This window comes from Pipistrellus kuhlii, unplaced genomic scaffold (assembly GCF_014108245.1).
Source record: "Pipistrellus kuhlii isolate mPipKuh1 unplaced genomic scaffold, mPipKuh1.p scaffold_m20_p_23, whole genome shotgun sequence".
NCBI lineage: Eukaryota > Metazoa > Chordata > Mammalia > Chiroptera > Vespertilionidae > Pipistrellus > Pipistrellus kuhlii.
In genome coordinates, this window is record NW_023425522.1 from 12,246,644 (window position 1) to 12,259,659 (window position 13,016).

At 61.8% G+C, this 13,016-nt stretch overlaps 1 protein-coding gene across 2 annotated transcripts in view; it reads left to right on the forward strand.

Moving 5' to 3' along the window:
* ATP2A3 (ATPase sarcoplasmic/endoplasmic reticulum Ca2+ transporting 3) overlaps window positions 1-13,016 on the forward strand; it is a 32,958-nt gene that overhangs the window by 17,714 nt on the left and 2,228 nt on the right. For both annotated transcript variants that reach the window (XM_045586672.1, XM_045586673.1), the window contains exons 11-20: window positions 964-1,095; window positions 1,453-1,578; window positions 2,589-2,807; window positions 2,922-3,257; window positions 5,358-5,578; window positions 6,457-6,659; window positions 7,220-7,305; window positions 11,074-11,207; window positions 11,717-11,834; window positions 12,302-12,419. In XM_045586672.1, coding sequence (XP_045442628.1) covers window positions 964-1,095; window positions 1,453-1,578; window positions 2,589-2,807; window positions 2,922-3,257; window positions 5,358-5,578; window positions 6,457-6,659; window positions 7,220-7,305; window positions 11,074-11,207; window positions 11,717-11,834; window positions 12,302-12,419 — 1,693 coding nt within the window. The remainder of the gene's footprint in view (window positions 1-963; window positions 1,096-1,452; window positions 1,579-2,588; window positions 2,808-2,921; window positions 3,258-5,357; window positions 5,579-6,456; window positions 6,660-7,219; window positions 7,306-11,073; window positions 11,208-11,716; window positions 11,835-12,301; window positions 12,420-13,016) is intronic.

A 13,016-nucleotide genomic window follows, 5' to 3' on the forward strand; every position in this document is an offset into this window, starting at 1 on the left:
CAGCTCAGAAAAGGAAACAGACCGACCACACCAGCCTGGAGAGATGTAGCGTGAGTGCCCCTCCCGGTGGCTGGCAGGCGGCTGATCCTGTTTGTGGGGAGGGACATGGCCACACCAGGCCAGGCCCAGTGCCAGGCTGAGGCCAGTCGGTAGCCACCGAAGGGCTTTCGCCAGGGGAGTGGCATGGTCAGATTTACCTTTACAAACGCCACCCATGCTTCTGTGTGGAGGATGGGACAAGCAGGGCAGGACTGGAGCCAGGGAGCCCGAGGCTGCAGCCTCAGGAAGAGGCGGGGGCCGGAGAGAGACTGAGGACCAAGGTCCTGGGACTTGGTCACTGGCTCGATGAACAAGAGGTGGAAGTCAGGACTTGCTTCCCGGCTGGGACTGTAACTATAGTGACTAAGGCAGCATCTCCAGGGAGAGAAGAGGTGGCCTGACGGTCCCCGAAGGGCTAAGTCCAGCAGGCAGCACCTGGACAGGTGGGCTGGGAGCTCAGGGGGGCTGAGAGCTTGGGGGCGGTCTCGGCTGGCTGGGCTCCAGCATTCGAGAGCACGTGAAGGGTGGTGGAGGCAGGGCCACGTGAGACCTCCGGGAGAAGTGAGAGGGAAGGAGCGCGATTGGAGAGCAGTATTTACAAGGAGGAAGGAATTGGGAAGGAGGCTGAGGAGAAGCCAGGAGAGAGGGGCGGAGGGCAGGGACGGTACAAGGTGGGGTTATGGCTCAGGGGAGAGGTCTTGGTGCCGGAGAAGGGAAGGTCGGAAGGGAAGGTGAGCGTCAGCGCCAGGTCCCACTCAGACCCCAGGCTAGCTGGGCTGGGAAGGGTCCACAGGTCTGATGCCAAAGAGGCTCCAGGTATCCGGCAGAGGGAGCTCCAGGGACAGGAAGTGGGGGGGGGGGGGTAAGGTTGCTAGCCCTCCGGGGGCCGCCCTTCCCTTACCCCTGTGCCCCGGGCCCCGCCAGGCCAAGGGCGTGTATGAGAAGGTGGGAGAGGCCACGGAGACGGCGCTGACGTGCCTGGTGGAGAAGATGAACGTGTTTGACACCAGCCTGCAGGGCCTGTCCCGGGTGGAGCGAGCCGGCGCCTGCAACGCGGTGAGCGGGGTGGGGCTGGGCCTCCTGGGCACCCGGGGAGGGGTGAGAGGCAGACATAGTCCTGGGAGGCTTCTGGGAGGAGGAAGGACCTCAGACCCTCGTGCTGCTTGGCCGGGAAGAAAATGGAGGAAAACGCCGAGTGAGGCCAGAGACTCGGGGTTGGGAAATGCACAGCCTGGCGGGGAAGTGGCAACTTGATGGCACTTCTGGGGCTTGAGAGGGAGGCCCCCGATGCCCGGTCAGAGGAGAGACGCCATCCCTCCACTGCAAGGGGCTCCATAGGGGGCTGAGCGGCTGGGGAGAAGGCGGGCCGTCGCTGGCTCTGCCCTCCCGCCCTGACCCGCCCGGGCCCCACAGGTCATCCGCCAGCTGATGCGGAAGGAGTTCACCCTGGAGTTCTCCCGAGACCGCAAGTCCATGTCGGTGTACTGCACGCCCACCCGCCCCGGCTCGGCGGCCCAGGGCAGCAAGATGTTTGTGAAGGTGCGAGCTGCCTGCCCGGCGGGGCCCTCTCCGTGCTGGGGACCCTGGTCTCCCGTCCTCTGAAGAGCACAGGCTGCAGCTGAGGGGGACTGAGGGAGGCCTGAGGCCCACCGTCCAGCAATGGACCCGGGACCAGGGTGGCTGCCTGCCTGGGGCGGGGGGGGGGGGGGGGGGGTGTGCTGGGAGCGGATCCAGACGAGGTGGAGCTGCAGCCAGGGACCGGGGCTGAGGCGTGCCCCTCGCCATGGTCCCCGCTCTGGGCTGAGAGGCACTGCTTGGCCACACGACCTTGGGGTCACCCAGGCTCTGCTGTGGAGCTCAGTCTCCCCATCTGAATAGCAGGGCTGGGCTGGAAGCCCCGTGCCTCTGACTGGGGTGTGGAGGTGGGTGGTGCTCCTTCCCAGAGGGAGAGGAACCCCCCCCATCCCACCCAGACCTCCTGTCGCCGCTTCGGAGCCTGGAGGAGGAATCGCAGCCCTGACTTCCCCTGCGGTGGCGCTCGGCCCCTGTGGGCGGCTTGGAGAACACAGCCCCGTCTTTGGGGAGAGGGAGAAGCACTGATGGAATGTTCAGCGTGATTCCCAGGCGTGGGGGGAGGTCTGAGGTGCAACCTCGGGATCACTGAGGAGCCTGCCACCCCCAGGTCACCTTCTCAGAGCCAGCCCTCCACACCCTCAGCGTGGCTCCATTCTGGCCGAGCAGGGCCCAGCCTGCCTCCTGCTGCTGAACCCCCTACAGAACTGGGGTCCCCCTTTCTCCCAAAATGCTGCAGTCAGTGCAGGCCCATGGCGGCCATGACCCGCCCATCCCCTTGGGGTCTTCTCACCAGGGGCCCCTCGGTCCCCACCCTGAGCTTCCAGGGGAGATTCTGGGCCTTGCTTGGCTGTGTGTCCCCTCGAGTGGCCTCTCCCCTTATCAGGGCCTCAGTTTCCTCGGTCGGCCGGTTGGTCGGTCGGTCGGTCGGTCGGAGGGGGTCCTGACTGACAGAGCTGCCCCTCCCCATGCTGCAGGGGGCTCCGGAGAGTGTGATCGAACGCTGCTCCTCAGTCCGAGTGGGGAGCCGCACAGTACCCCTGAGCGCCACCTCCAGGGAGCAGATTCTGGCCAAGATCCGGGACTGGGGCTCGGGCTCGGACACGCTGCGCTGCCTGGCGCTGGCCACGCGGGACGCGCCCCCGAGGAGGGAAGACATGCAGCTGGACGACTGCAGCAAGTTCGTGCAGTACGAGGTGCGTGCCCGCGGCCCGGAGCATGTGTGTGTGTGCAAAGGCGGGGGCAGGCGTCTGCCCGGGCAGCCAGGGGAGGAGGGGCCCGGCCCCACCGGCTTCTGCCCCTCCCTGCAGACGGACCTGACCTTCGTGGGCTGCGTGGGCATGCTGGACCCTCCGAGGCCGGAGGTGGCCGCCTGCATCGAACGCTGCCGCCGGGCGGGCATCCGTGTGGTCATGATCACAGGGGACAACAAGGGCACGGCCGTGGCCATCTGCCGCCGGCTGGGCATCTTCCAGGCCGCGGAGGACGTGGCGGGCAAGGCCTACACGGGCCGCGAGTTCGACGACCTCGGCCCCGAGCAGCAGCGCCACGCCTGCCGCACCGCCCGCTGCTTCGCCCGCGTGGAGCCCGCGCACAAGTCCCGCATCGTGGAGTTCCTGCAGTCCTTCAACGAGATCACCGCCATGGTGAGGCCTCCGCGGGCGCTGGGGGAGAGGGGCTGCTGGGGGGGGGGGGGGGGGAGGTGCGGGGGGAGCACAGGCCACGCGGCCGGAAGGAGCCACCGTGAACCCCTGCCTCGGCCTCATGCTTACTTTTCCCGGCGTTGTCTGACCCACACACACATCTCCACACAAAGGCACATGGAGGTGACGGGACCGCGGAGCTTCTCTGCCTGCCATCCAGATGCTGCCAGTCACCTTCTGCTATCGCGGCTCTAGCGCGTACCTGCCCGTCGGTCCCTCCTCAACCCATCTTGGTTAGACGCCTTTCTGAGTTGTAGGCATATCCGCACCCTTCGCCCTCGCGTGCTTCAGGACGCGTCCTCAGAGAGCAGTGCTTGCGGCTCCATCTCTCTCCTTTTTGAAGGTAAAACGTGCGTGCAGGGAAATGCACGCGTGTTAGGCAACGCCGTTCCTTTGGTGAGTGCTGGCAAATGACACGCCCGTGTCATCCAAACCCTTCCGGGGAGCACTGCCATCAGCGCTCCTCCCGCAGGCCCCTCTCCCGAAACAAGCAACAGGCAGCCGCTGCGCTGATTCCTCCGAGGTAGTTGGAGAATCTCCTGGGTTTTCACAGGAATGGAGTCACGCAGCATGGACCCCTCTGTGTCTGGCTTCTTCCTCTGGAGATTTATCCGTGTTGCTGAGGTTACAGTAGATGATTGCTTTTTTTTTAATTTTTATTGATTTTTTTACAGAGGAGAAAGGAGAGGGAGAGACTCAGAAACATGGATGAGAGAGAAACATCTATCAGCTACCTCCTGCACACCCCCTACTGGGGATGTGCCCGAAACCAAGGTACATGTGCCCTTGACCGGAATCGAACCTGGGATCCTTGAGTCTGCAGGCCGATGCTCTATCCACTGAGCCAAACTGGTTAGGGCAATGATTGCTTTTTAAATTGTTGAGTAGCATTCCATTGTGTGACTACACCACAGTTTATTCGTTCCCCTGTGCATGGACATGGGATGTGAGCCCAGTTTTCTCTCTCATTTTTTTTTAATATGTATTTTCATTGATTTCAGAGAGGAAGGAAAAGGGAGAGGGGGAGAGAGATAGAAACAGCCGTGATGAGAGAGAATCATTGACCAGCTGCCTCCTGCACGCCCCCTACTGGAGATCGAGCCTGCAATCTGGGCATGTGCCCCTCTCATTCTTAATTGCTGACCCATTCATCAACACTGTCTCACTTTTGACTGAAACCTTGTCCCTGACTTGGCCTCTGCTATTAATTTTGACCTCAGCCTAACCCAGTCCTTTACTTTCACCTTAATCCTGACCTGTGGCTCAGCCTGGACTTGGATATTGAACTGGGCACCAACCTTGACTTGAATACTGGAAGCCTTGCTCTTGACTGTATTCTTGACCTTGACCTTGACCATCTGAATCTGATTCTTTACTTTTAGCTCAACTCTGGTATGTGTTTCAGTTTTTACTTGAACCCTGACCTGATCCCTGACATTGATCTTGATTTCCCCAACCCAATACTTCATGTTGACTTCAACTTTGATCTGGCTTCCAATATTGGCTTTGACTAAATGCCAACTTCGGCCATCACATCACTCCTGATATGGGCCATAGCCTTGATTTGGCCTCTGACTTTGACTTGACCTCTACCTTAATCTAATTTTTAATCTTGAGCCTGAGTCCAGTCTTAACCCTGGCCTTCCCCTTGACTACAGTACTTACCTGGTCCTTGACCTGAGCCACAACCTTGACCTCATTCCTGACTTGCCCTTAACTTTGTCCTTAACAGAAACTTTATCTTCTGCTCTCCATCCAAACTAAATTTCATCCCCACCCTCATTGTTGACCCACCCTCCTGCCCATCCCCACCTCACCATCTCCTCTGGCCTTAGACCTGGTCTGCTCCCCAACTTTGCCCTTCCCTTCCCTTCAGCCTCATCCTCAGCCCCGTTTCTAAGCTCATGACCCCACATTTGTTCCGTCCAGCTGTCCGCTTCCGTGGGGACATCCTTTGAGCTTGGGGATAGGCTGAGTGGAAGGGAGCTGGGGAGATAGAAAGGAGCGGTCTCAGGTGTGAACCCCCCCTAACCTGGTCTCCAGACTGGAGATGGGGTGAATGACGCCCCAGCCCTGAAGAAAGCAGAGATCGGCATCGCCATGGGCTCCGGCACAGCCGTGGCCAAGTCGGCAGCAGAGATGGTCCTGTCAGATGACAACTTCGCCTCCATTGTGGCTGCGGTGGAGGAGGGCCGGGCCATCTACAGCAACATGAAGCAATTCATCCGCTACCTCATCTCCTCCAACGTGGGCGAGGTCGTCTGGTGAGGCCCCGCCCCCTCTTCCCAGCCCTCTAGACCCGGGAAAGGCCTGTTCCTGGGATGGGGCTGCTGGGACGGAGGAGCATGTGACTTGCCCCGGCTGGGGCCTTCTGGGTCTCCCCTCAGGTGAGCCAGGATGGGGACACCGAGTCACTCTCGAGGCCCTGGTGTACCCAGCCCCCAAGGAGGTGCCTGAAAAGTCCTCTGTCATCCCTCCAGCCCTAACCTTCCCACGTTCAGAGTCATGCAAATGGGAGAACTAGCCCCACCTCTGGGCAGTGATGTGTTTGTGTGTGTCCGTGGTGAGTGTGCATGCTGTGTGTGCCTTAGTGAGAAGTGTGTGTGTGTGTGTGTGCACCTGTGTTCTGTTGCATCTTTGGGGTGAGTACAAGCACAGGGACTTGTGCGGGTGTATAGCTGTGTACACGCTTAGGTTAGCATGTGAGAGATGGCTGTGGGGAATGGGAGCTCATGTTTGCCTGGACACGTGAATTCTGCATCTCTGTATGTGGGGCAAGCGTATAGGTGTATGCTTGTGTTTGTGGGGTTCTATAGGCTGTGCTGGGTGTTTGCTCGTGTCTGTGGACAAATGTGTCTATGCGTGGGCTTCACCGTCCACCTGTGTATGCCCCAAAGAGGACTCTGTCCTAGCAAAAGAGGCCTGAGGAGCAGCTATGCCCCGGCTCCAGAGCTGGGACGGGGGAAGCCAGGGGGGCCCAGGGCGAGGCAGAGCTGTGCACAACACACACACACACACACACACACACACACACACATGCACACACACACGTCAGCACTAGCAGGGCAAGGCTGGGCTGCTGAGGAGGGCGGGAGCTGGGCCCTCCATTGGCGGGGGCTGGAGCCTACGACTCTGGTTCCAGCATCTTCCTCACGGCCATCCTGGGCCTGCCCGAAGCCCTGATCCCCGTGCAGCTGCTCTGGGTGAACCTGGTGACGGACGGCTTGCCTGCCACCGCCCTGGGCTTCAACCCTCCAGACCTGGACATCATGGAGAAGCTGCCCCGCAACCCCCGAGAGGCCCTCATCAGCGGCTGGCTCTTCTTCCGGTATCTGGCTATTGGAGGTAAATGGGGGACCCCAGCTCGCAGTGGGGTTCCAGGAGTCTCCTAAGACCCTTTACCAAGGTAGGCTTGCAAACTGCAGACAGTATGACTCAGCCTGGCTTGTGCCAAAAGAAACTGTGTGAGCTCACCTAACTGAAAAGCCTGCTTCAGGCATGGCTGGACCCAGGCCTCAGGTTGTAGTAGCACTGGCATATTTTGGCTCTGCCTCAGCTCCACTCTCAGGCAGGTACCTCTGTGGTTGGCAGAATGGCTATGGCAGCTCCAGCCCTCGTGCTTGCTCCATTGCAACCCCAAATTCAATAGGAGAAAGAGCTCGTTATCATACCACTCCCTCGGTAGCAGGATAAAAGTCTGGCCTGTTCTCATTGGTCCACGATGGTTTACCTGCTTATCTCCTGTGGCCAGGGGTGTGACACGCCGATTGCCAGTCAGGGCCCACCACTGGCTCCTGTGGCCTAGAGAGGGGGAGATGGTGACGGGAAGTTATTGGGGAGGGGACAGGGATGCCGGAAAACCACAGCTGTCCGTTGTAGCTGGTTTCCTCCCTCCTTCCCTGCAGTGTACGTGGGCCTGGCCACCGTGGCCGCCGCCACCTGGTGGTTCCTGTATGATGCCGACGGACCTCACATCACCTTCTACCAGCTGGTGAGTGACAGCCAGGGAGCCTGTTGGGGGGATTTCCGAGTTGGAGTTTCAGGGGTAGGGGGTCCAGAACCCTGGGATGGCCCATGGCTATCCCTTCCCACCCCCATTCACACAGTCAGACATGCACCACCTGGGGAGCCACGCTCAGAGGGCAGCCCGGCCCCCGAGTGGACACGAGGCTGTTCCCTCTCTCAGGCTTTCAGTTAGGGGGGACCAGGGGCATGACTGCCCACGAGTGTCTTACCTTTATTGGGGAGCCCCCAAAATAGTGAAGGCTCAGAAAGATGAGCCCCTAAAGGATGCAACTTCAGGCAGAGGGTCAAACTGAGGAGGCCAGGAACCTGCCGGGTCCCCCCCCACCGAACCTATTTCTCAGAGAAGGGACCCCCTGGCCTCTCGAAGCCCCCTGGCTGGCAGGTGCACTCACAGGGCTCTCTTAGCTCAGCACAGTTCTGGAAGCAGGCAAGGAGACGCCTCAGCCTCTGTCCGTCAGTCTGGCCAGGGTATCTGCTCTGCTTGCGAGAGCCTTCCGGCGGTTCTGTGGGTTTGTCGCTGAAAGTCGAGAGCCGCGGGGACGCAGGATTTCCTCCTGAGCGCTGCCTGTGCTACTTCCCTGCAGACAGAAGATCCTGCGGGAGGGGCCATGACTCCTGCCCCCTCCCTGGAGTGGCAGCGGACCGCCCGAGGGCAGTGCCAGGGCTGGGCCACCATCACGGCCCTCCGTGGGGAGCCTGTGATTTCGGGGGCTCTCCGGTGTCCCCATCCAGGTTGGGGCAGCCCAGGGACATGTGGGCAGCAGTGTAGGGCATGGGCCCAGCTCTCACCCAGAGGCTGGTGCCCCCAGCCCTCAGCAGGTGGCAGATGCTCGGGCACCTCAGCCAGTGGGAGCTCCAGGGTGGAGATGGGGCTGTGCTGACCATCCCTCAGCTGCCTTCTCCCAGCCCCGTCTATTACCACCCTTACCACCCTTTATACTGCGGACCCCAAATCTCCAAGGACCTACATCCCCCCTCCCCACCTTCTGACCCAGACCCACATGTCCAGCTGGCTGTCTCCTCCAGGATATCCCACAGACCCATGACGCTCACCACTTCCAAAACCAGATCTGTCCTCCTCCCCCAAATAATCTCTCTCCTCCCTCCCCATCTCAGGTTCCCTCTCTGCCTGTCACCCAAGCCAGACACCTGGGAGTCACGCCAGGCACATGTTAATTACCCATCTTCTCGGTGACACCTTCCCCACAGTCCTCCCCCACCCCAGTTCTCACTATCCACGTTGCCAACTAATGGCTGGTGGGCTCCGCCTGTGCCGGGCACAGAGGCCCCAGGCCGTGGCGGTGCCCGAGCAGGCGGAGTCTGCGGAGAGCTCCTGCCTGCAGCGGGAGAGCCTTGGAAACAGGCAGTTACGTGTCAGGGCGGGCAGCCTTGCAGCAGAGACAAGGCAGTGGCAGTGGGACTGAGAGGCTAGACCTAAGCTAGAACTCTCAGCTCTGGTTGTTGGAGGTTCGGGAGAGGAGCTCAGAGCCCCCGACTTCCTGGAATAAGCCGCCCAAAGGCAGCAGGGTGGTTCGGAGCGCGGAGCACAGAGCATGGAGCACAGAGTGGTTTGGAGCGCGGAGCACGGAGCGCGGAGCCGGAGGCAGTCCCGCCGCACACCCTCCTGCTCCCACAGGCTGGCTGTGTGACGTGCACTGACGGCTCCTTAACCTCCAGCTGCCTTCCTAGTCTGCGAAGGGGAGAGCAGTCCCTGTCTCACAGCGTGGAGAGGATTGATGGCAAAGTGTTTAGACCCACAGAGCACATATATACATACGTGTTGATTACGTTTACAAAGCCCAGAGGAGCCTCGCAGGGGAAGGCAAAAGGGAAATAGAGGCAAAGGCAAGGGGGACGCAGGGCAGTGGCTTCACCCAAAGAAACAGGCCCCACTTCCCCAGGGGCTCCCTGCGAGCCTGTGTGAGAGTGCCAGGCCCAGGCACCTTCTGAGAAACGGTTTGGAGGCCTCCCTGTGACCCGGGTACCGTCACAAGTGCTTGCAGGTGAAACCCCGCAGGTCTGCACTGCCCCCCTCACCCCCCCCGTTGCTCTTGCCTTAAGTACCTCCCCTGTACTAAGGCAAGAGCAGCAGAGTCATTGAAACGTGTGCTGTGACCTGTTCCGGTTTCCTCCCTGCGCATGCACAGAAGGGCCAAGAGGGAGGCCGCACGTGTCCTGCCCGCGTGCACGTGTGCCCCTGGGCCACTGCGGTGGCCGGAGCGTCTGGCCCTCTTGGCCACTGGGTGGGTTAAGGTACTATATGTTCAAAGCAAGGAAAACATGCCCTTGTCCCAAATCCCGGAGCCAGCTTTTTGGGAAAATCACTTTTGACATAAGACTCTCTTTTTACTTATTTATTTTATTTTTTTTAAAAATTTGTTAATCCTCTCCCAAGGATATTTTTTTCCATTGAGCTTTTTTTTTTTTTTTTTTTTTGAGAGTAGAAGGGGGGAGGGGGAGAGAGAGAAACATGGTTGTAAGAGAGGCATGTGAATCGGTTGCCTCCTGCACGAGCCCTGAATGGGGTGGGGATCGAACCTGTGACCGAGGTACCTGCTCTTGACCGGATATCCAACCCTTGACCCTTTGGTGTGCAAGACCACGCCCTAACCACTTACCCACACCAGCCAGGGCTACCTCTTTTTACTAAACTAAGACATCTAGCCAGGCCACAGACGTTTGTCATTTCTCACCCTGCGGCAGCCAGTGCCTGCTGAGTCAGCTCCCCTGTGGTCGTGCAGTGTGGGAAAGTGGAGGTCAGACGGCTGTCATCTCACAGGTTTCTCTTTCTCTCTGAGGGTTATTCTCACAGCCATGGCCCCAGTTTCTAAACCCTTAGCTCCGAAGATCTGCATTCAGATGAAGCTCTGGAGGACAGACTTACGTTACAGGACACGCTTGTTCACACTCACGGGGACGGAAGGGGAGCGAGCCAGGCTCTCCCGGTGTGTGTGTGTATGGGGGGGGGGGAGTAGGAAGGTGTGTCGGGGGCGCCTCGGTTCTGCACCTGTCGCAGCGGCTCGGTGAGCGAGGTTTCGGGTGGAGGAAGCCCCCCGGGGGCCGCGCGGGCCAGGGCCACTTCCTTAGCCACCCTGAGCGCTTCTTGCCGATGACGAGGGGGGCAGACGGTGAGCCAATACCTTAGTTCAAAAGCCAAGGACAGGGCAGGCGGGGCCCAGTGCCAGTGGCATACATGGAGGAGGGATGGACGGAATCGAACGGATCAGTGCTGAACAGGGCACGTGCACTCGTTTCTACCCACCAAAGGTGGGCTCCGTTCAAGCATCATTTTACTCATTTCCCGAATGTTGACATGTTCGGTGTTCTCAGTTCATCGCCAGCCCCGCTCCCGGACCTCCTCCCCCTGAGCCCAGCTCCCTTCCCCCACTGTCCTCCCAGCCTCCTGCCACCCGCGCTCTCTGTCCCAGACGGTCTGCCCTTCTCCCTGGCACAGTGCTGGCCGTCTGCTCCCCCCCGCCCCCCGGGGCCAGCCTCCCTCCCTGAGCCGCCCTGGGGCAGCCCTTGCTCCCTGGTGGTGTGGACTCAGCCCTCAGATGTGGGCGAGAAGTGGGTGAGGCTTCCTTCTCCCCACCACCAGCGCCATCCGTCCCTGACCGCTGTTCTCCCAGACCCCGCCTGACCTCACCTGACCCCGCCTGACCTCACCTGACCCCGCCTGACCTCACCTGTCGACCCCGCCTGACCCCGCCTGACCCCACCACCGCTCCCCCAGCGGAACTTCCTGAAGTGCTCTGAGGACAACCCGCTCTTCGCCGGCATCGACTGCGAGGTTTTCGAGTCGCGCTTCCCCACGACCATGGCCTTGTCTGTGCTGGTGACCATCGAGATGTGCAACGCCCTCAACAGGTGAGTGGGCAGAGGGGCCCGGTGCTGGGGGTGAGGGTGTGGCGGCCGAGGCTTCAGACGAGGGGGCTGAGGGTCAGGTGAGGCCCAAGATTGGGGTCAGAGGTGTCCAGGATTGTAGCGTGAGGGCTAGGGGGCCCAGGATTGGGTCTGAGGGTCAGATTTGTCCAGGATTGGGGCCTGGGAGTCAGAGGGATCCAGAAGAGGGTTCTGCGAGTCAACAGGGCCGCAATTGGGACCCAGAGAACAAGTCTGGGGTCTGAAGAAACAGAGGGGCTGGAGTTGGGTTTGAGGGACAGAAAGGGGGATCCAGGCCCCTGTGGGCTGAGCGGGCAGCAGTGACTCACCCCGTTCGGGCGCACTGACCGCCCAGAAGTGCTCTGTCCTCAGACCCCGTTAGGGGCGCGTGGAGGCTCAGCCACCCCTGCACCCCCCGCCCCCCCGGGGTGGACGGTGCCCACGGCGGGGCTGCCTGCATCCTGGCCCCAGGTGAGCGCCCGTGTCCTCGGCAGCGTCTCCGAGAACCAGTCGCTGCTGCGGATGCCGCCCTGGCTGAACCCCTGGCTGCTGGCAGCTGTGATCATGTCCATGGCCCTGCACTTCCTCATCCTGCTCGTGCCGCCCCTGCCGGTGAGTGGGGTGCCCCCCGACTCCCTTCTGCGGCTCCCGGGGTGACCAGGTCCACGTCCTCGGACCTCCAGCCCGGGGCCGGGGGCCGGGCCTCCTGGGCCCTTTGCCCCGGAGCACTGGGTGGGGCGCGGGTCTGAGAGGGTCGCCGCGCGGGGCCTGTCTCAGCCCAGGACAAGCCCCGGTCCTCCAGAGAGGTCCCCACATCGGGGGCCACAGACTCGGGGAACAGAAGGGGCGGGGTCCCCCAAGGGAGGGGCAGGAAGGCAGATTACACTCTTCCCTGGTGTGGAACCCCTCTCACTGCCCACACGCCCAGGGGGATCGGTCCTGGGGGGGGTGGGGAGGAGGCTGGGAAGGCACTTCCAGCAGAGAAAGCGGGTCCGCGGGGGGCCTGGGGCGGGTCCTCGGGGGGAGGGAGTCCCCGCGGCCTGGGGGATGAGCCCTCCTCTAACCAGCCTCCCCCGCAGCTCATTTTCCAGGTGACCCCCCTGAGCGGGCGCCAGTGGGGGGTGGTGCTCCAGATATCTCTGCCCGTCATCCTGCTGGACGAGGCCCTCAAGTACCTGTCCCGGCACCACGTGGACGGTGAGCGGAGCCAGCCCCCCTCCCTGCCCTCCTCTGCCATCCGGCTGCCGCCAGCGGTGCCAGCGTCAGCCTCCGAGGCTGTGGGGGACCTGAGGGCTCTGATGGCTGGCCCGAGGGGTCTGCAGTGGGAGGGACCCTGGGACGCTGCCTCGCTCGCCTTCCTGCCGCCAGCCCTGCCCCGCCGGGCTCGCTGGGCCCTCCCTGGCCCGGCCTCGCCTCCGACGTCTCTGGACATGGCCTCGCTCTCTCCGGACGGCCTCCCGGCCTCTGTGGGCAGCTGCCGACCCACCAGACCCCACCCCGCACCGGGCTGGCCTCTCGGGTGCCACCTTGTGGGCGGGCAGAGGGTGGCTCTCTGTTTCCGAACTTACAGCTCTAGGTCTGCCTTTGCCTCTGAATGGAGGGCAGGCTGGCATGGTGAGGGTGGGGGCAGCGAGTAGAGGAGCAGCCCGGAGCCTGAGGGCCGCGGAGGGGGTGGCTCTGCCTTGGGTATCGCCTCGCTGCCCTCAGCCGGCCTGGAGAGCGAGGAAGCTGGAGCGAGAAATTCCTGGTTCCCGGGACCCGGAGCCAAGGAGGTAGTGGCCTGGCCAGGCCGCT